General features: G+C 55.7%; 1 protein-coding gene across 1 annotated transcript; it reads left to right on the forward strand.

The window, feature by feature from the left end:
- The first annotated feature begins 755 nt into the window (after positions 1-755).
- On the forward strand, positions 756-19,223 carry DUOX2 (dual oxidase 2). Its single transcript, XM_059915557.1, has 33 exons — positions 756-838; positions 1,126-1,215; positions 1,461-1,625; positions 2,226-2,413; positions 2,548-2,749; positions 2,860-3,026; positions 3,416-3,476; positions 3,626-3,722; positions 4,169-4,259; positions 4,534-4,636; positions 5,123-5,286; positions 5,817-5,992; positions 6,194-6,312; positions 6,700-6,837; positions 7,055-7,168; positions 7,366-7,568; positions 7,865-8,050; positions 8,847-9,072; positions 9,152-9,245; positions 10,849-11,040; positions 11,540-11,626; positions 12,047-12,130; positions 12,657-12,835; positions 12,993-13,223; positions 13,382-13,481; positions 14,187-14,236; positions 14,524-14,651; positions 14,904-15,057; positions 16,309-16,541; positions 16,766-16,924; positions 17,276-17,431; positions 17,584-17,712; positions 17,990-19,223. Exons 1-33 carry the CDS (start codon positions 769-771, stop codon positions 18,110-18,112), a joined length of 4,659 nt encoding a protein of 1,552 aa, XP_059771540.1. The 5' UTR covers positions 756-768; the 3' UTR covers positions 18,113-19,223.
- Positions 19,224-21,473: the final 2,250 nt, after the last annotated feature.

The following is a 21,473-nucleotide window of genomic DNA, read 5'->3' on the forward strand; positions in this document are numbered from 1 at the left end:
AGAGGCGGAGGTCGCTATGCAAATGAGAGGAGCCCCGCCTGCATAGCAAGAGGGTGAGTCCCAGTCCAGATGCTCACATCTGGTGCTGGTCTGGCCTGAGTGGACACCTGCACAGCTGGCCTCAGAGGACCCAGAGAGGAGGGTGAGAATGAGGCCGGGGAGGCTGAAGATCTGCGGAGCTGGGGAGGAGTGGCGGGGGAGAGGCAGAGAGCAGAGCAGAGAAGCAAAGATTCCAAGAAAAAGACGACTTCTGATCCCGATGGGGGCCCTAAGCCGGTTTGAGTGGGACTTGGGACCTGATCTTCCCATCCCTCGTGTCCATGCACAGGCATTCACTGAGGGGTATGAGGGACTGCAGGTTCCAGATTCCCAGCTCACTAGCCACATTCCTTTCCCTGCCTCCTCTAGGAGAAGCAGTTCCTGAGGGGTAGGATTCAAGGCTTTGTTCGGGACCTGGGAGGCTGGAGGTAAAGTCCTGCCAGGGACTGACAAGCCCCAGAGGATTTGTGCCTCCTGGGTTCCTGTGTGTGATCGGGGTTAGTTCTTCCACGGGGTGGAGGGTGGGGACCGGTGTCACTGCCTTGAGGGCTGCTTGTGCCTTTAAAAAAGTGCCCCGCGGGTGCGTGTCCTTGGCGATGTTTCTGAAAGCTTCGCTCCAGAAGTGGACACAGCTGGCGCCTCCTCCTCCTGTGCCAACTGTCGGTGTGGGGGACGCCTGCTCCGTGTCCCTCACGTACCACCTCCCACCCCCTTGGCCGCAGGGTCAGCATGCTCCGCGCAAGGCCAGAGGCACTGGTGCTCCTGGGAGCTCTGCTGACTGCACTCCTGGACCCAGCGGGTAAGTACTAGGCGCCCCTAGTTCGGGATGTCTCCCAGTTTCCCTTGGGAGTTGGGGAAGGGAGACGTGCCGGCAAGCGGCTTCCTGAGGCTGGAAGATCGGGTGAGATGGCTGAGCTGCTCAGCCAGATGGAAAACTTCCTGGCACAGCCTAGACGCCGCGTGAGTATCGCCACTTGGGTCGGGTTGGGGGCGCTGGGCGGGCTGGAGAAGCACGGGCCGAGGCCGTCGGGTCCCAGAGGGGTCGCAGGGAGGCTAGCACTGAGTGGACCACCCTCTGACCCACAGGCGGCCAGGACTCACTGTCGCTGACCTGGGAAGTGCAGCGCTATGACGGCTGGTTCAACAACCTGAGGCACCACGAGCGTGGCGCTGCCGGTGCGTCCCGTGGTCTGGGGTGGGGAACGGCTAGTGGAGGGCAGGGGCGCGGGGGACCCCGCGCGGAGAAGCCGAGAGAGCGCGCCGCCAGCCGCCCGGCTGCCTGCGCCGCGAACTCCTGTACACCCCTGGGGACAGAAGAAGGGGTCTCGTCAGTGGAAGTGGGGAGTTGGAGGGAGGTGTAGAGCGAGGTTCGTGGGCTTGTTGGAGACGGAGTACAGAGCCCGGCTCCCTGCTTCCCACAGGCTCCCGACTGCGGCGCCTTGTACCAGCTAATTATGCGGACGGCGTGTATCAGGCTCCGGGGGAGCCGCTGCTGCCCAACCCGCGCCGACTCAGCAACGCCACCATGCGGGGCGCAGCCGGGCGGCCATCCGGCCGCAATCGCACAGTGCTGGGGGTCTTCTTCGGTGAGAGCAAAGTGGGAGAACGCGTCTTCGGTGAGGGTTGACCTGGCGTTCAGCTCAGCGCCTGGGGAGAGGGGCCCTGAGGCCTCTCTGCAAGTCCACAGGAGACCGATGCAAGACCCCGAACCACTTCCTTCCCCCACCAAGCCTCACGTCAAGCCTTTCTTCATCTTGGAGGGATTTGGGGGTGTTGATTCGGGGGTATTTGCTCTCCTAATCTTTCTCTTATCACTGACTACAAACCCAGGAGTGCCACTAACCCTCATTATAGGTCTTAGAAGCTGATTCCCCTGCCGCCCCTCTCCTCCTGTTGTGATTATATCTTCTTTCCCCCGAAGAGGGAGGGAGAGGCAGGATCTGTTAGGAGATGGGGACTGGCTTGGGGGAGCCCTTACATTAATCATATTATTTTGATTCTCCCAACAACATTATGGGGTGGGCGAGGAGGGTACTATAACCCCACTTAGCGAATTAGAAAAAAGTTTTAGAGCTGGTGGCGCGGAACTTGCCTTGGAACATCTGCCTTTAGGCTCTTGAGAAATTGGCGTCAGCCTTGGCGGTGGGGAGTAGCGATTCCCACCAGTTTGCCCCCGACGCCCGCAGGCTACCACGTGCTCTCGGACCTGGTGAGCGTGGAAAAGCCTGGCTGCCCGGCCGAGTTCCTCAACATCCACATCCCGCCCGGAGACCCCGTGTTCGATCGCGACCAGAGCGGGGACGTGGTGCTGCCCTTCCAGAGGAGCCGCTGGGACCCCGAGACCGGACAGAGCCCCAGCAACCCCCGGGACCTGGTGGGCGGGGCAGGCGGCTGGGGGAGTGGGGTGGGGGCCACCCCCAGCACACCCGCAACGGCCGCCCGGCCCTCGCCCGCTCTGAGCCGCCTCGGCCACCCGACCCCCAGCTCAGCCTCCCGGTGTCCCCGCAGACCAACGAGGTGACGGGCTGGCTGGACGGCAGCGCCATCTATGGCTCCTCGCACTCCTGGAGCGACGAGCTGCGGAGCTTCTCCGGGGGGCAGCTGGCGTCGGGGCCCGACCCCGCCTTCCCCCGGGACGCGCACGACCCGCTGCGTATGTGGACGGCGCCCGACCCCGCCACGGGACGGCGCGGGCCCCGGGGGCTGTACGGTGAGGCGGCGGGGGCGCGGGCGGGGGCTCGGGCGGGGGGCCGGCGAGGTGCGCCCCCCTCGGGCCCACCCGCGCTCAACTCCTCCCCTGCGTCCCCACGGCGCGGGCAGCCTTCGGGGCGGAGCGAGGGAACCGCGAGCCCTTCCTGCAGGCGCTGGGCCTGCTCTGGTTCCGCTACCACAACCTGTGGGCGCAGAGGCTGGCCCGCCAGCACCCGCTCTGGGGGGACGAGGAGCTGTTCCAGCACGCGCGCAAGAGGGTCATCGCCACCTACCAGGTCGGTCGCGCGGCCCTTCCCGCCCCCCGCCCCCGTCCCGGTCCCTGGGAGACTCCGCTGCCCCGCACAGCCCTGCATCCTCGGACAAGCCCACCCAGCAGCACCCCTCCCCAGACAGCTATGTCTAGCGAAAGCCCCTGGGAGTGATAAGGAGGCAAAACGCCACTTGTACCAGAGGTTGTCTCGTGATTGTTATTTAGCTGCCCCTCCCCCCTGCCCTCGTTCCTCGTGGGCAACGGGAACCTCCACCCCTCTCCTGTTTGAGTGTCTCTCCCGTGACTGCCGCTGCCTGCTCCTCGTCTCCCACCTAAGCCTTCCTTGAGCTCAGAGCCCTCGTGGCCTGGCTGCTCCAGCGCTGGCCCCCCATTTCCCCCTCTCTTGACCCTCAGAACATCGCGATGTATGAGTGGCTGCCCAGCTTCCTGCAGCAAGCACCGCCGAATTACACAGGTGAGGGAGTTGAGGGAACACCTGGGCTGAGGGGGGGTTTGGGGAGGGGGAGGGGGTCAGGATCCATAGGACAGAGAAGACAGGTGGGTACATGTGACGAGAGTGTGTGAGGGTAAAGAGCCTATTTCTCTTCTTACCCCTGTGGACAGAGTACCGCCCTTTCGTGGACCCCGGCATCTCTCCGGAGTTCCTGGCGGCCTCTGAGCAGTTCTTCTCCACCATGGTGCCTCCTGGCGTCTACATGAGGTGAGGGAGGGTCTGGCTGAGCAGCGCACCGGCAGAGGTGAAGAATTAGTGGTCTTGGGGGCCTGGGGCCTTTTTTACACCCCTACAGTTTCATGGGGGAAAAGAAGCAGAATTTGGTGCCCTAAAACAGCACCCTGCGGTAGGAAGTTCAGTCTTAGCAGGAAAATCTCCCCATTTCCTCCTAATGGCTGAACTTCAGTTGTTGAGAGCAGGATTTGTCCAGCAGCTGGGTCACTCTCTTTCCTCCTTCCCTTCCTACCCTGTGTGGACAAAGAGCAACCTCTACCTTCAATCCGCACTCGTTGCCAAATCCCTGCCACGTTCAGGGAAGTTCAGAGGACACCCCTTAGTACTGGCCAGACCCCCTCTGAATCCCTCACCCCACTCAACCCCACCTCAACTTCTCTGAATTCTCTTACTGCATCCTTGCTGATTCCCCATTTCAGAAACACCAGCTGTCATTTCCAGATGGTCCTGAATGAGGGTTTTGGCAGCTCCCCAGCTCTCAGAGTCTGCAACAGCTACTGGATTCGGGAGGTCAGCCTGGGGTCAGGGGCAAGGGAAGGTGGATCAAGGTCAGTCTCATCACACAGGCTGGGAAAAGCAACAATTCCAGTTCTTAGGTGTTGCAGCTCCAGGGTGGCGGGAGTTGAAGGGTAGAGTGATCAGAAAATTATCTGGGGACAACAGCTCAAGAGAGTCTAGGACTGGCCAAGGGCCCTTTATCCTGAGGTGCTGCAATGGTCCTGAGAAGGACCTGGCTTTAGGGAGGGGCCTGAAAACCTACCTTGAGTGTGTTGTTTTTTTCCAGAACCCCAATCTGAACAGTGCCGAGGCAGTGAATCAGCTGCTGCTGGGAATGGCCTCCCAGATTTCGGAGCTGGAGGACAGGATAGTGGTTGAAGATCTGAGGGGTAAGCACTGGAGGCAGAGGGGATGAGGGCCCAGAGGTCCGGGAGCCTGGGGACCCTTCTGGGTTAATCATCAGGCAGACCTAGGGTACCTACAATGCAGGAACATAGATAAACACACAGCAAACAGCCATTAGAAGAAAACAAACTTTATTCTAAATTACCGACATCTGAGTATGTGGGGGAAGGGTGGCAGCACAATCTCTGGTGCTTAGGTCGCTAAAGGTTTTTGTCCAGCCCTATGCTGAGGTTAAGGAGGTGGGACGGGGAATTTACTGCTTGGTGACTAGAACAGTCCTGAGTCTTAGGGGAAGAGTTTTGCCAGAAAAATTGCCCCTGGTCACACATGATGACAGTGACCCTGCACCAAGGCAGGTCACATGTCAAGGAGTGCTGAGTGTGGGTAATGCCAACAGCCCAATTCAAGGCTGCTGGGCGAAGAAGGGTTAGAGGGACTGAGCCTAGAGCCTGGTCCTCTCTCCTCCTCAGATTACTGGCCTGGCCCTGGCAAGTTCTCCCGCACTGACTATGTGGCCAGCAGCATCCAACGTGGCCGAGATATGGGGCTGCCCAGCTATAGCCAAGCCCGACAGGCCTTGGGGCTGAAGACCCCAGAGAACTGGAGTGACCTCAACCCCAACGTGGACCCTCAGGTCAGGAATAGTGATGATAATAATGGCAGCTAAAGCTTTCTTGTGGTGATACTGTTCGAAGTCCTTTACACATGTAACACATTTAATCTATGTCAAGAACGTTACAGAGTAGATACCATAATTATCGCCGTTTTACTGATGACATAATTGGTAAGTCAGTCTTGGAGGCAGCATTTAAATTCAGCCACCTGATTCCAGAGTATCCTCACCACTGCATTGTACCATTACTGCAGAGTGGCCCCTGGGTTGGGTGCCATTGTCCTATTCCTGCAGGATCTCCCCCCATGAGTTGGGTGACCCTGCAGCTGCTGATCACTGGGGATAGGCAGTCTGGGTAGTGACACACTGGTCCTCCCACCAGACTTGTCACCACCTGAGGAGGGCTGCCTAGATAGAGGAGACTTCCTCAGGCCTGAGCAGCAAGCCAGGCAGCTGACGGGGTCCTGTGTTTGAGGGATGGGGCAATAGTGGCTGACCTCCCAACACAAAACCACACGCTCACACGCTCCTCACTTCCTGTGTGGCCCCAGGTGCTGGAGGCCACAGCCGCCCTGTACAACCAGGACCTGTCCCGGCTGGAGCTACTCCCCGGGGGGCTCCTGGAGAGCCATGGGGACCCTGGACCCCTCTTCAGCGCCATCGTCCTCGATCAGTTTGTGCGACTGCGGGATGGCGACCGCTACTGGTTTGAGAACAGCAGGAATGGGTGAGGCCTGCCTGGGTTCCCACCTCAGACTCTACCTCGGCCTGAGCCCCAGACCCTCTGCCTGTAAACAGCACCCGGCTGTCCCAGCACCCCTCCCCAACCCCTCTCGGTCTCTTTTCTCATCTGGGTCCCTGGGCCTGAGTTTGCTGGAGACCTGTGTCCCCTTCCCATCCCAACAATTCCTGGCTTTCTCTAACTTAGGCTATTCTCCACGGAGGAAATTGCAGAAATCAGAAACACCACTCTTCGGGACGTGCTGGTGGCTGTCACCCGCGTGAACCATGGTGCCCTGCAGCCCAATGTCTTTATTTGGCAACAAGGTGGGTGGCCTGGGAGAACACAAGCAGTGGTGGCAGAGAAGGGACAGAGGTTGTGTGGGGATCACTTGGTGCTGGTGCTAGGCACCAGGCAGCTCCTTCTGTGTTGGTCTTGGGAGGCCTGCATTAGGCCACCTCCCCCAGTAGGGACTAGACTGGTTTGCAGGCTGAACCTTGTGGTCAAATTGGGATGCCAGCTGAACCTTGTGGTCAAGTTGGGATAGATGCTGAGAGATGGGATGTGGAAGAGGAATTTTTGAGGGGAACGAGTTCCAGGGAGGAGGGTTTGGGAGGGAGTGGGTACCTGGTCCTTTATAGGACAGAAGGGAAGGCTGCGTAGCCAAAGAGTGGGATCCCCAGGCCCTGAGCTCTTCTGTGCCTTTCCCTCAGGTGCACCCTGCCCTCAGCCCCGGCAGCTCACAGGTAAAGACTTGCCCCCCTGTGTGCCCCTGACTGTGACTGATTTCTTCGAGGGCAGTGGTCCTGGTTTTGGCATCACCATCGTGGCTCTGTGCTGTCTCCCACTAGGTGAGCCCTTTACCCCTTCGCCCATTTCTCTTCTGGCTCCCCTCCTCCTCACAGACTGTCCCTGCCCCTCACTACCTGCTGGCCTGTAAGGCTAGCTCCTAGGTACATTTGAAGCCAGGCTCAGGGGGCCTTGGGAAGGGAAGGGCAGCAGCCAAAGCCTCAGTGAAGCTGTAGGCGAGGCCCCCCCCCCCCAGTGGCTCCTTCTGACCCCTTTCAGTGAGCCTGCTTATCTCTGGGGTGGTGGCCTATTTCCGGGGCCAAGAGCGCAAGAAGCTACAAAAGAAAGGCAGAGAGAGTGTGAAGAAGGAAGCAGCCGAAGATGGAGTGTCAGGTGAGATGGGGCCAAGGGGCGGGAAGGGGGAAGGGGACAGATGGGGGGGCGGTGCTGGGAGAAAGAACCATGTTACAGATGTGGGGAGGGAGCCAGGCTTTGGGGGTGCCTGCTCAGACTGGCAGAGTGGAACTAGCCTGAGGGCAGAGGCCTGGGGACCTCTGTTGAACCACTCTGCCCCACTGTCCCTTCCCTAGCGATGGAGTGGCCGGGACCCAGGGAGAGGGGCTATCCCATCACCATCCAGCTGCTCCCAGACAGGCGTCTGCAGGTCCTGGACAGGCGTCTCTCTGTGCTCCGCACCGTCCAGCTGCGGCCCCCGCAGCAGGTCCACCTCATCCTGTCCAGCAACCGCGGACGCCGCACCCTGCTGCTCAAGATCCCCAAGGAGTATGACCTGGTATGGCCCATCCTGCCTCCCCGGCTTGGGCTGCCCTCACACATCTCCCCTCTCACGGCGAGTCCTCTCCGGCCACGCCGTCCTCCGCTACAGAGCTCAGTTGTGAAGGCTGATGCCGGGAGGAGGCACTCCTTTCAGAGGTCCCCAGACCCACCGGACTCTCCCTCTGACCCCCTTTGGGTCTCTCACGTGGTCCCAGCCGGGATGGAATGGGGGAGGGCTTTTTTTCTCCATCCCCCAACCCCAGACCCTCTGAGGGGAGGCTGAACCAGAAGCTTGAGCCTTCCTCCCCCCAGGTGATGCTGTTTAACTCCGAGGAAGAGCGAGGCACCTTCGTGCAGCATCTGCAGGGCTTCTGTGTGAGCTGGGCTCTGGGCCTTGATGTGGCTGAGATGAGTGAGCCTGAGCTGTTCAGGAAGGCTGTGACCAAGCAGCAGCGGGGCCGCATCCTGGAGGTCTTCTTCAGACACCTCTTTGCCCAGGTGCCTGACTGCGCCTTTTGGAGGCAGGACCGGGCCCAGGGGTTGAAGGGACCCTGGGCTGGACAGGACCCTATGTGGGGTTATCTAAGCTTCTGCTCTGCGGGCTGGAGATTTCAGTTTCCTCATCTATGAAACAGTGATTAAAATAGGATCCATCCCTTTAGGTTGTTCTGAGGATTCAGGGAGATGGTCTACATCAGTGGTTCTCAAAGTGTGGCCCCTGGACCAGCAGCAGCAGGCTCATCTGGGAATTTGTTAGAAATTCAAGTCCTCAGGCCCTTCCCCAAGACCTAGGAAATCAGGAACTCTGGGCTTGGGGCCCACAAGCCCACCAGAGGCTTCTGATTCACTCTAAAGTTTGATAAACACTGTTCTATGTACAGGGTTTAGCCCAAGTGCTTGCTTCATTATAGGCATTTAACAAATGGTAGCTACATGTATATGACTTTTAAAATCAGGCACATGGCAGCCCTGTCTGAACTGACAAGAGAACATATCTTTAGCCCCTTCCTCCCTGTCCACTTAATGTCTGCTGCAGCTTCTGTCCCCAGTGTAGGCTCTCTCACTTTGCATTCCCAAACTGTGCCTCTCCCCGTTCCCTCCCCATCCCCTGCTACAGTCACCCCCTCTGCAGAGAGCAGAAGCCCAAGTCAGAAATTTATCTAATGACCATGAGCAGCCACCAGGGCTCACCCTTTCTGATCTGGACTTTGGGGAGATGTGAGAGGTCACGGAACTGCTTCCAGCCCAGGCCTCACCTCCTTCTCTCCTTCCCTCTGCTGCTGCCCGAGTGCAGGTGCTGGACATCCACCAGGCAGACGCAGGGACCCTGCCCCTGGACTCGTCACAGAAGGTGCGGGAGGCCCTGACATGTGAGCTGAGCCGGGCTGAGTTTGCCGAGTCCCTGGGCCTCAAGCCCCAGGACATGTTTGTGGAGTCCATGTTTTCTCTGGCCGACAAGGACGGCAACGGCTACCTGTCCTTCCGGGAGTTCCTGGACGTCCTGGTGGTCTTCATGAAAGGTAGGGGGATGGTGGACCATCCCAGGAGTCAGGTGTCTTTCAGCAGAGAGGTGACGGGCATCCCCCTATCTCCTCCCAGGCTCCCCAGAGGACAAGTCCCGCTTGATGTTCACCATGTATGACCTTGATGGGAATGGCTTCCTCTCCAAGGACGAGTTCTTTACCATGATGCGGTATGGGGTGGGCCTCTCCAGTCCTGAGACTTCCTGATATTTTAAACAGGAAAACAGGTCAGAGGAGGGTAGGCGAGGCGGTTACGAAGCCATCTGCACTGAGACGTGGCCTAGGTACTATATCCTAGACACTCAGAGCATCCAGCTTCAGAAGTTTGTCTGGACAGGCCCCTGCCTCCAGGAGGGTCTGTATTTGCAGTGCCAACACCACCAGAAAATTCTCCCTAGTTACAAAAGACAACCAACATCAAGATGACCAGTAACAAAGCCCACTCACGCCTTCTGGATGCCTTTGGGTCTTTGCTAACTCTTCAAATGCTGTGCTTTACACAGTGAGGTAATGAATCATGGAGGATGGATGCCCTGGGTCACTGCCAGTATTAATCACCATGACAGGCAGGAGGAGAAACATGGAAAGTTCTTCTATATTCCAACCCTTCTCTCTTCCTGCTTCTTAAACCATTTCTTGTTGTGGTGTGCCGATAAAGAGCTGTTTTGAGCTCATAGACTTATTCCTGAAGACCGTGCTCCAGTAACACAGCTGCCTGCAGCTCTGTAAGGACAGGGTTCATATCTCTCTTTGTTCCCTGCTGAATCCCCTCCTCCGCACTGTGATTGGCACATAGCAGGCATTCAGTACATAGTTAACTGAATCAGATGAAACAAATAAGCAAATGAATGAACAGAATGTATAGAACAGCCCAGACCCTTTTAACTCTTCTACCCCCGTAAGCCTCCTCATTGCTCTCAGCTTTCACCTTAACTGCCACATTCTTTACAGTCCAGATACCACAACTGGACGTGGGCTTCTGCAAGGGCTAGGGCGAAGTGCATTGCAGTTGTCCCTCACTGGGCGTGCTGCTGCAGGACCCTCTAGGAGACGGTCTCTGCCCCCAGGGGCTGAGGTCCACCTCCTCGGCCTGTACTCAGTGTGGCTCCTGCTCAGTCTCACCCTGAGCAAGTGGGATGATGTGTTTTTTTTAATGTGATGGCAGTGCTTGCTGTGCCATGCACGCAAAGGTCTTTTTCTGCTGGACTCACACAAACTTGCATGTTTGTTTGCTTTTGTCCCAAAGCACAGTCTAAGAAAAGAGTTATGGCCACTGTAGCTGCCACTGTGGGTGCTGTCACATTGGGTGCGGAGGTACTCCTGCCTATGCCCCAGGCTGTTGGCACAAGGAAGCAGCAGCCAGTGCAGCTACATCTCCCCTCCCAACCCCCCCGCTGGACCACGAACGGGGTGCCCGGCGGTGGTGTGGGAGGTATCAACACGAGAGCGGGCCACGTGAGAGCGCCATGGCACACGTGGACAAGTCCCTACACTAAGTGGACATTCATCCCAGCTGTAGATGCCCCCCTGTTTGGGGGCTGCTTTCTTTAACTGGTCAAGGTCACTTTCAATTTTGTTCTGCCTTTTGAGCCCTTGGCCACCCCACCCAGCTTAGCGTCAGCGGCAGGCTGGATGAACACCTTCTCAGTGCCATTTCCTGGGTCACTGGTAACCACATTAGATAGTCTGGGGCCTGCCCCACCCAGCACCTGCCTGAACCTGACCTTGCCGGGTGACAGGCTGCTTTCGTCTCTCCTCCCTCCCCCTGCCCAGGTCCTTCATCGAGATCTCCAACAACTGCCTGTCCAAGGCCCAGCTGGCCGAGGTGGTGGAGTCCATGTTCCGGGAGTCGGGCTTCCAGGACAAGCAGGAGCTGACGTGGGAGGACTTCCACTTCATGCTGCGGGACCACGACAACGAGCTCCGCCGCACCCAGCTCTGCGTCAAGGGTGGAGGCGGAGGTGTGTGAGTTTGGAAGGCGTCAGGAATGGGCGTGTCTTCAAAATGAGAGTTCCTGGTGCATAGCACTCAGGTCTTATTTCTCTTTTAGTCCTTGGTGCCTAGTAGAGAGCCGGCACATGTAATCAAGGGTATCACATACACTTGTGCAATTTATGCACAAAGATACCCACTGAGGGCTCAGGGCAGGCTGAAGTCCAGCCTACATGCTACACACCAACCATGTGCATTGGTCTGGGGTGTGTCCGGCCAGAGGAAGAGGCCCTGTTTTCTCTACACAAAAGACCTGCAGGGTTGCATCCGCCTGGAGGGGGGCCCCTTTCCTAATTGCACTCAGTTGCCACATTGTCTAGCAGTGGCCGCCGCCCTGTGTACAGTGGGTGCTCGGTGTGGGCAGTGAGGGGAGCAAGGCTGGAGAGAGAGATGGGGACATGACCAAGTCACTGGCAAGTGCCACGGCAGCCTTCCTAGGACAGTCTCCTCCCTCGTGGGGAAGCCCGTCCAGCTTCTTGTTCTCCCCAGGTATTGGAGACATTCTTAAACCAAACGTCAGCTGTCGAGTGTCATTCATCACTCGGACTTCTGGGGAACGGTGAGTGGGAACGGGGCACTGGGAGGTGCCCTGGCTGGGTCCCCTGCAGAGAAATGAAGGAGTAGGGCTGGTGGAATCAGCCCCTGGGCCAGACATTTGCTCTGAAAGTAGCTCTCAGCGCACGGTTCTAGCCTGAGTTCCAGCTGCCTCACACACATACCCCTTACCGCTCAGGAGCCTGGCTCTCTCCCTGCCCCTCCAGGACAGGATCATTCTACAGAGCGTATGACCAGATCATATTCATTCCTTCTGTCTTGCCTTCTGCCTGGCTTCTTTCCGACCGGTTTTATGGGCAGGTTCTGTGGACAGAAATGAGTCCCAGGATCTATCCCCTCCCACACCAACCCCAACTCTGACTTGGCAGTTCTTCTCCTGGCTGCAAAGACAAGGGGAGAATGAGACCCATTTTTCTCTTCTCAGTTTTTGCCCTCAGGGAGTGGGGCTCCCTGTCTCAGAAGCCCCAGAGTTGGGAGGCCCTGGGCTGAAGAAGAGGTTTGGCAAAAAGTAAGTGTTTCCCAGACCCTTGACCCAAGGAGACATGGGGAGAAGTCTCAGGGTCTCTGGTCTGCCCACACCTCCACACACAAGGAACCATCCTGAGACTCGTTCCATGTGTCCCTGACAGGATTGGCAGGCTATTGAGTTAATGACTCTTCAACCTCTGCACCCTAATCTTCAGGCAAGGGGCCTGGCACTCAAATGCAACACCAGGCAGTGAGGGGTCTCCTGGCTCCTGCCTGCTTTGGGCACAGCAGTGAGGCCTGTGCAGGGAGCAGAAAGAAGGAAGGACAGAACAGATAGGAGGAAGTGGAGATGGAGTAGTGGGGAGATGGAAGAGTGGGTGGATAGGGCAAATAAAGCTGAGAGGTAAAGGTTTGGCAGAGTGGGATTCTACCCGCCAAAAGCTTTTTCTTTCATCTGTTGTGGCCCATTCTGACCGCTACCAGATCACCAGGTCTCCTTCACAGGGTGGCATTTAGGGGAGGACAGGGTGCCCTGACCTCAGGCCACCTGCCTCCCATTGCTGCAGGGCAGTGGTACCCCCTCCCCGGCTATACACAGAGGCGCTGCAGGAGAAGATGCAGCGGGGCTTCCTGGCCCAGAAGCTGCAGCAGTACAAGCGTTTCGTGGAGAACTACCGGCGGCACATCGTGGCCGTGGCAATCTTCTCAGCCATCTGTGCCGGCCTGTTTGTGGAGCGTGCTTACTGTACGGAGAGTTCCAGGTTGTGGGCAGTGGGAGGGGAGATGTGAGAGCCTTCTGCTTGTTATTCTTGATCCTCAGGTGTCTGGATGGGGGAGCCCAGCTGTTCTGACTGGGGTCCAGGCCTCTGTGCTGTGCTGATCCACCCCCACTGTGCCCCCAGACTATGCCTTTGCCTCGCCACCCTCGGGCATTGCAGAGACCACCCTCGTGGGCATCATCCTGTCGCGGGGCACGGCGGCCAGCGTCTCCTTCATGTTCTCCTACATCCTGCTCACCATGTGCCGCAACCTCATCACCTTCCTGCGAGAGACCTTCCTCAACCGCTACGTGCCCTTCGACGCCGCTGTGGACTTCCATCGCTGGATCGCCATGGCTGCTGTCGTCCTGGCCAGTATGTGGCTCCCGGGCACACTCGCCACTGCTGCAGCCCCCTGGGTTGAGCTGTGGGGGAGGCAGTGGGGAGACTGGAGCTACTTATACTTCCTGCTCTCCTCGGGGCTGGAGGTAGAGTTGGCCCTGGAGGCGTCTCTAACAGGATGTGTCTTTCAGTTTTGCACAGTGCTGGCCACGCGGTGAATGTCTACATCTTCTCAGTCAGCCCCCTCAGCCTGCTGGCCTGCATCTTCCCCAGCGTCTTTGTGAATGATGGGTCAGTTTTGGGGAGAGTCCCCCTTGGGAATCCTGGGGCAGGCCTCAGGGTACAACAGAAAAGAGGTAGATGGCCCTAGACCCTCCACTCTCTCACTAAGTGAGGGCGAGAAGCTAGCATCCTTGGAGAAGCTGAGAGATGACTTCCTTGCCCTCAGGAAGGAAGCAGGCCGTAATTGGCCAGGAAAGGAGTTTGGGAGATGAAGTCGGAGGCTCTTTCTCACGTGTACCTGACACATAGCTTGCTATCTCAGCCTACTGTCCATTCACTGGGCAAATATTTGTGGAACACGTCCTGTGTGTCCATCCAGGAGCCAAAGAGTTGGGATGCCAAGATACATGCAGTCGTTCAACAAATATTTATTGAGCATTTACTCTGTGCTGGGCATTGTTTGAGCATAGGGATAGAGCATGGAGGTAAGCTCCCTGCCCTCATGGAGCTTACAGAATATGAACCAAGCACTCAAGGAAGCAAAGGTCAGCTGCAGTAGGAGAATTCAAGATAACACAGGAGGAAGAACTGCTTTGAGATCAGAGGGTGGAACTGCAGGAGGCTGGGTGCCATGTTGTTTGGAAGGATCCTTGGCCATCTGGGTTGAGGCCCAGTAACCTCCGCATTCAGGGCCGTCAGGAACAGAGTCATATTGCAACAGTGGAGGAGCCCCTCCTTCCCCAGCCTGAGGCTCTGGGTGTCTTTGTCCTACAGGTCCAAGCTTCCCCAGAAGTTCTACTGGTGGTTCTTCCAGACAGTCCCAGGTAAAGAGTAGACTGTATGTGGAGTCTGGGGTTTCTATCTGAGGACTTTTGCTTTTGTTCTCATCTTCCCATGAATACACACTTGTCTATAGTGGTCATAGGTTCCCTTTGCAGCCTCCAGCACAAGCCTCAGCTCCAGCTTCTTTGGGCAAGCTGTTCTGGGAGCCAGGGAGGGATGAGAGAGGTCAGGGAAGAAGAGCGGAATGGGGAAATGCCCTCTGGTATTCTCAGCCCAGGCTGAGGTCCCGAGACCAGGGACTCTCTGACCCTGTCCCCGCTGCCCCCAGGTATGACAGGGGTGCTCCTGCTCCTGGTTCTCGCCATCATGTACATCTTCGCCTCCCACCACTTCCGGCGCCGCAGCTTCCGGGGCTTCTGGTTGACCCACCACCTCTACATCCTGCTCTACGTGCTGGTGAGGAACTCCTCTGGGCAGGGCCAGGCCACAGGGCAGAGATGAGCACTCATGATGTGGGGAGGGAGCAGGGTGAATTGGACGCAAGATCTCAGACGGAGACCCCGAGATCTGAGACCACAGTCTATGGAGCCTATGCCAGCCCCATCTACCCTGCCCAGGCCCAGGGCCCCGGCAGGAAGTATCTGGGTAGGGTGGGTACAGGAAGGGGGCCAGCTGGGCCTGAGCTATACTAACTGGCCATGTCTCCAGCTCATCATTCACGGCAGCTTCGCTCTGATCCAACTGCCCCGTTTCCACATCTACTTCCTGGTGCCAGCACTTATCTATGTGGGGGATAAGCTGGTGAGCCTGAGCCGGAAGAAGGTGGAGATAGGCGTGGTGAAAGCAGAACTGCTGCCTTCAGGTACCAGGCCTGGCCTGACCCTGGGTGGGGAGCATTGGAGGTCAACTCATGGGACGTGGGGAGACAGCTCCCCAGGCCTCCTCATCCCATTGCTGCCTCTGTTAGCCTCTCAGGGACCCCTGCAGCTTTCCTGATGGAACTGAAGCCCCCAAAAGAGCTGTGCTTAGTTCCCAGGAGGACTTGCGGACAGTGAGAAGTGACTATGAGAAGAGGAGGCTGAAAGTGCATTCAGAGGGGTTTAAGGACAAGAAAGACCCGCGCACATGTGGCCTGGGTGCAGGGCGGGGAACCATATATCCCTCTCCCATTCCTTCACTCAGAATAACCTCTCTTCAGAGACAGATAAATGGTCCAGACTGCAAGAGTCTGTTGTTGAGAGTCAGTGTTGGCCAGAGTGGGGATTCACATCAATGTAAAGGGTGGTGGAAGATGACTTAAGTGACAAGGGGCCGGCTAACCTTCAGGACTCACATAGTAAGAAAATTAACCTCCCTTCAACTTTATTTCAATCAAGATTATTTAAGAGCAAAGTCTCAGCATGGTATTAGCATGCCTTCTGCATCCTCCAGTACTTGCGAAACTCCTTTTTCCACAAAGAGAGAACAAGCCTGAGGCTCAGCTGTGGTCAGGCAACAAACACTATCCAGCTAAAATTTGATAAAACATGGTACCTTCTGTTTAGACCACATGATACTTAGGCAAGGCAATGTAGGGTATTGGTTAAGAGCTTGGCCTCTGGAGCTAGATAGAGCACATGATACTGGTTTTCTACTCACCTTAGTGACCTAAATGTTCTTCTCAAGGTAAATTGAATTGAAAAAGTAAGTCAATTTAAAGAAAAATGTTAGATAAATGATAGTGCAGGAGGTGTGCTGATATGGCCCACCATAAAGGGAACCCTCATACGGTGGAGGTTTGGCAAACACTGAGATGGTACCTGGGGAGCCTGAGGTCCCCTGACCTAGTAAGCTGGTATCCAGGACAGTGGTATCAGGCCTGGGCCCTTGGTGGGAAGAATCAGCAAAGAGGAGGGGAGGGGCTGGAACAGGAGAGTGGAGAAGCCCAGCTCTTGAGTTACCCAGGAAACAGAGAAGGGGGCACTCCAACTCCCAGCCCCAGAAGCCATACTCGCTCAGATCATGTGACCACTCCCTGTGCCTCAGGTGTGTGGAGAGGACAGGGTACCTGCCAGTCCTCAGGCACCAGGAGGAAGCCCTCTGATCCCCGCCCCTCCCTGCCCATGACCCCCAGGAGTGACCCACCTCGAGTTCCAGCGGCCCCAAGGCTTTGAGTACAAGTCAGGACAGTGGGTGCGGATCGCCTGCCTGGCTCTGGGGACCAACGAGTACCACCCCTTCACCCTGACTTCTGCGCCCCACGAGGACACGCTTAGCCTGCACATCCGGGCAGTAGGACCCTGGACCACCCGCCTCAGGGAGATCTACTCACCCCCGACGGGTGACAGCTGTGCCAAACATCCAAAGGTGCCCATCACTGGGAACCACTTTTGGGGTTCTGGCATTGACAGAAGGTCCCCACCCTCCCCGACCTTGGGATAAGATGCTCCAGCCACCCCAAAGCCAGACTGGGAGAGGGCTGGGGTGCCTCAAAGAAACTAGTTCTCCCTGTCCTCCCCGCCCCCCCCATTTTTCTAACCTCAGAGCTGGGGAAGGGCCAGGCTCATCTCACCTTCCTCTTCTGTTGGCAGCTGTACCTCGATGGACCATTTGGAGAGGGCCACCAGGAGTGGCATAAGTTTGAGGTGTCTGTGCTGGTGGGAGGGGGCATTGGGGTCACCCCCTTTGCCTCCATCCTCAAAGACCTGGTCTTCAAGTCATCCTTAGGCAGCCAAATGCTCTGTAAAAAGGTGAGTGTCCCTCTCCCATTCTTCAAAGAAATGGGGACAGACAGCCTGATTGTGTCCCCACATCCCAGCAGAGTAGCTTGATAAAAAGTCCCTGGCTCCTAGGCAACTGGTTCTGCTGGGGCCATTCATACCCAGATGCCCAGATTCATACCCAGTTGAGGGAGGGTAGGAGGTATAGCCAGAAGAGCCTCTGCTGGGATCTGTGGCTAGAAGCCTTGGATCAGGCCTGTGGGTCCTGCCAGAGGTTTGGTGCCTGTGGGTGGTCCAGGGCTTCCCACCATCTCAGTATAAGCATCTGGGTGGAGGAACCTTGAGCTGAGCTGAGTCAGAGCCCTAGTTGTGTGTCCCCAGATCTACTTCATCTGGGTGACACGGACCCAGCGGCAGTTTGAGTGGCTGGCTGACATCATCCGGGAGGTGGAGGAGAATGACCACCAGGACCTGGTGTCCGTGCACATCTACATCACCCAGCTGGCTGAGAAGTTTGACCTCAGGACCACCATGCTGGTATGTCAGGGCCGGCCAGGCAGGGCAGCTCAGTGGGTATGTGGGTTGACAGGGTAAGGATGGCCAAGGCAGGTGGATGGACCACCATCTGGACTAGGAGCTGACCCTGGCTCTGCCTGGCTGTGACCTTCGTCCTCTACTCCCTCCCCCAGTACATCTGTGAGCGGCACTTCCAGAAGGTGCTGAACCGGAGTCTGTTCACGGGCTTGCGCTCCATCACCCACTTTGGCCGACCCCCCTTCGAGCCCTTCTTCAACTCTCTGCAGGAGGTCCACCCAAAGGTCAGTCCCACCCCGACCCATCCTTCCCCTGCCAGGACTTCCTGGCCCTCAAGCAGCCTGCAGCTGGGTACTGAGCAGAGGACCTCAGGATGGGGTCAAGCATTGGAGAAGGGCTTTAAACCCCACTCCCTGCCTCCCCAACTCAAGCCTCCTCCTCAGGGCCTGGGGTCAATGCCCTGGTCATTCCAGCCAGGCTTGAGAAGCAGCTCCCTCCTGGGGAGGAAGCCCACAGGCCTCTCCTTCTCTGCAACCACTGCCCCCCCCCGACACTTGACAGGTGAGGAAGATCGGGGTGTTTAGCTGCGGCCCTCCAGGAATGACCAAGAATGTAGAGAAGGCCTGTCAGCTCATCAACAGGAAGGACCAGGCCCACTTTGTGCACCACTATGAGAACTTCTGAGCCCTCCCTCCCTGGTTCCGGATCCCTCCATGGACCAGCCCTGCCTGCAGTTTCTGTCAGAATTCACCTCAGGCCTCAGCTGGAGAGCTGGAAGAGCCTCTCCCTCATTACCCCATCTGTCCCAGGCTCTGAGAAGATAGAGGAGACCCTTCTAGCTTAAGCCACAACAGGCTGTGGCAGACAAAGTAGGGAGCGGACAGTCCCTGCCCTGTGACAACTATGGAGGTGAAGAGATACAACCGCATTTTCCTCTGATAGGTCCCCATGTCTGTTTTCCTTCCAGAAAATCAATGTATTGCTTGGTATTTTCTAGGCCTAGGCATTTGAGGGAGGACAGGGTGGGGATACCTGGTGTGAAGAGAGGGTTCAGAGTGAGAATCTCCTCAGAGCCCAGCTTAGAAGTTGCGATGCTAAACCTGGATGGCCTGCCTGCCTCAATTCAGTCTCCGAGGCCTTTTCCCTCCAGCTCTACCCCCCAACCCATTCCTGCTCCTAGAGTATCAGGAACCCTGAGGAGCAACCAGCAACGCCCGCTGCCCTCACCTCTTGGCTGGCCCTTCTCTTAGCCTGCTGGAGCAGCCCCTCAGCTCTGGTACCAAGGGAGTCCAGCCTCTCTGCCAATCATCCAGAGTTCCCACTCAGCTCCCCTCCTCCACAGGACTTGGATGACCAACTGTCCCAGTTTGCCCAGGACTCTCCCAGTCTTGGCACTGAAAGCCTCTTGTCCTAGGAAACCCCTCAGTTCCAGGCAAATCAGGACAGTTGGTCACCTTCCACAGGAGCCAATCTGGGACATCACCTCCATACACTTTAAGACCCTTCCTTTTCCTTCTTCAACTGGCTCTTTCCTCAAAAGCTAAGCTTTAATTAAAAAAAACAAAAGGTATAATTTGCATAAAGTTTACAGATCTTAAAGTTACCATGTACTACATGTGTTACTACTACCCAAATCAAGATATAGAACATTTCCATCACCCCAGAAACTTCCCTTGTACCCCTTCCAGTCAGTCTCCCCAGGCCTTAGAAGCAACCACAGATGTGATTTTTTGTTATCACTCCAGATTCATTTGGTCATACTGAATATACTCTTTTGAAACTGGCTTGTTTTACTCAGCACAATGTCTCTGTGATTCATCCATGTTGTTGTATATATCAGTAGTTTGTTCCTTTTTATTGATGTGTCATATTCCATTATAGAGATGTACCACAGTTTATCAAATCTTCTGTTAATAGGCATTTAGATTGTTTCTAGTTTTTGATAATTATGAATAAAGCTGCTATGAACTTTCTTAGGACTTATCTTTTGGTGAACATAATGCACTCATTCCTCTTGGGTATGTATCTAGGAGTAAAATTGCCGGGTAATAGCGTCCTCCAGCCAATAGGACCTGTGGTAGGGAGAGTTTCAGGCCATCTCCACATTCCTGCCCCAGGCTTCTGTCCTCATTGGTCATACTCTACCTCTTCTGACAGGTCAGATGCCTTTAGCTCCCTACCCTCTGTACTGAAGGAATCTCTCTGACAGAACTGGAAGGGCACCAGATCAGGAGCTAAGAGACCTGGATACGAGTGCCAACTTTGCCTATCTGTAGCTACAGGGGAAAATCCCTCAACTTCTCTGAGCCTGTTTTCTCATGTATTAAAATGTCTGTGTGGGTATTAGGAAGACAGATAGTGATACTGGCCCAGAAAATTATACAGATGAGAAAATTTATGAGAATATATTATACAATTGCAATGTATTTTGATTATTAATCTACCTATTTCCTAACAGCATCAGGCCTCCAGGCCTCCAGCCCTCCTGCCCCTCACTGGGTCTACAACCAGTCACTAATCCCAAACTCCAGCCCCTTAAGTCTCAGCCTTAGCTATATTCCCAAATCTGGCCCATCAATTCCTTCCTTATTCCTTTCTAAAGACCACTCAAAATATTTATCTGTCTCATCCTAATTCATCTACCCTTGCTAGACCAGATGATATTGTTAACATGGCTGTCATTATTGTCCATAATATTCTCTACTCAGCCTTATCCTCCCTACCATTCTTGAGCCTGAGTGAGGGTCTCCTGAAGACTCCGTGATCACTTTTGCCCAGAGCCCAGACAATGCCAATTGCCTGTCCAGCTGGACAGAGGGATGTGCCATCATGATCTTGAGTAGCCTCAGGGGGCTCTTAGGCTGCCTGGCATTAGTCCCGACTCCAAACCCCAGCCAAGTTCTAGATATCAGCTATAAGCATGTATTCATATGATCTGGCTGCTGTCCAATCTTGCTCCGTTTCCAGAAACCCACTTGTTGCTGTGATAAAAGTCAAGGACTTGCAGAGAGGATAGAAGTGTTTTCAGCCTGGTCATTCACCAGAACCTCAGTGGGCCCCACTCTTCCTGGGACTTTGTAGCCAAGACTTCTTGGGAAGTGGATCAAAAGGCAAGATCAGGCAGCCAGCAGGCGATGTGCCTTTGGATTGAGAAAATGAGGTCACTGCACAAATAGGTATAGGGGAGAGGTTAGACTCCGGAACATATGTAAGTAAACGTGGGAGGTCACAAAAATGTCTCAGAAAAAGAGGACTAGGGAAAGATGACTCAGAAAAACTTCACGGAAACTATTATGTTGACAGTGAGAAAGAAAGCAAACCTTTTCTGCTCCAGGTCACAGATATAGGTCTCAGGCCCTAGGACAGAGCCCAACCCAAGCCCTGCCTCATAGACATAGGAATGCGGATGAGAATGGAACAGGGATGGAAAAGGGATCAGGTGGGATTAGATGGAGACAGGATTGGAGATGGAGAAGATGAGGATGAGACTGGATGGAAGGGCTTCAGGGTCAGGTGGGAAGGGAGTGCACAAGGATGGGGAGGTGCTGAGACCGAGCTCTAGAAGAAAGAAGTGAAGCCTAGCTCTTTGTCTTTTTTTCAAACTTTCCAGATCCAGCACCATTTGAGAGGGGAGAAAGTTGATAAGATGTGGCAACCCTCCCACCCACTTGCTAAGAATTTTTGAGTAAGAGGAGCCAATCTAGCATAATCATTAAGAGTGAGGGCTCTTGACAACACAGCCAAAAATAATAAGTAAATATATATATAAAAAAAGAGTGAGGGCTCTTGAGTCAAACTGGGTTTGACCTGAGTCAAACTGGGCCACCAGCTGGGTGACCTTGAGCAAACAAAGGAGCTCTCAGTGCCTCATTTTGCTTCTTCGTAAAGGGGGGAATAACATGAGTATCTGCTTCCAGGAGTTTGGGAAGACCCCAATGATATAATTCAATTCAATTCAATAAATATGTGCTGAGCGTCTATTCGGTCCCAGGCAAGGTCCAGCTCCCATGAAACTTACCTGTTAGTGGGAGCAAACAGACAAGAA

The sequence above is a fragment of the Balaenoptera ricei genome, chromosome 2 (assembly GCF_028023285.1).
Source record: "Balaenoptera ricei isolate mBalRic1 chromosome 2, mBalRic1.hap2, whole genome shotgun sequence".
Lineage (NCBI taxonomy): Eukaryota > Metazoa > Chordata > Mammalia > Artiodactyla > Balaenopteridae > Balaenoptera > Balaenoptera ricei.

Excerpts from the sequence above, each read along its gene's own strand:
- DUOX2 (XM_059915557.1), top strand. The coding sequence starts at position 769 with ATGCTCCGCGCAAGGCCAGAGGCACTGGTGCTCCTGGGAGCTCTGCTG. Across the intron at positions 9,073-9,151 it reads CCTGGTGGTCTTCATGAAAG|GCTCCCCAGAGGACAAGTCC; the intron begins GTAGGGGGATGG and ends ATCTCCTCCCAG. Across the intron at positions 14,237-14,523 it reads GTTCTTCCAGACAGTCCCAG|GTATGACAGGGGTGCTCCTG; the intron begins GTAAAGAGTAGA and ends CGCTGCCCCCAG.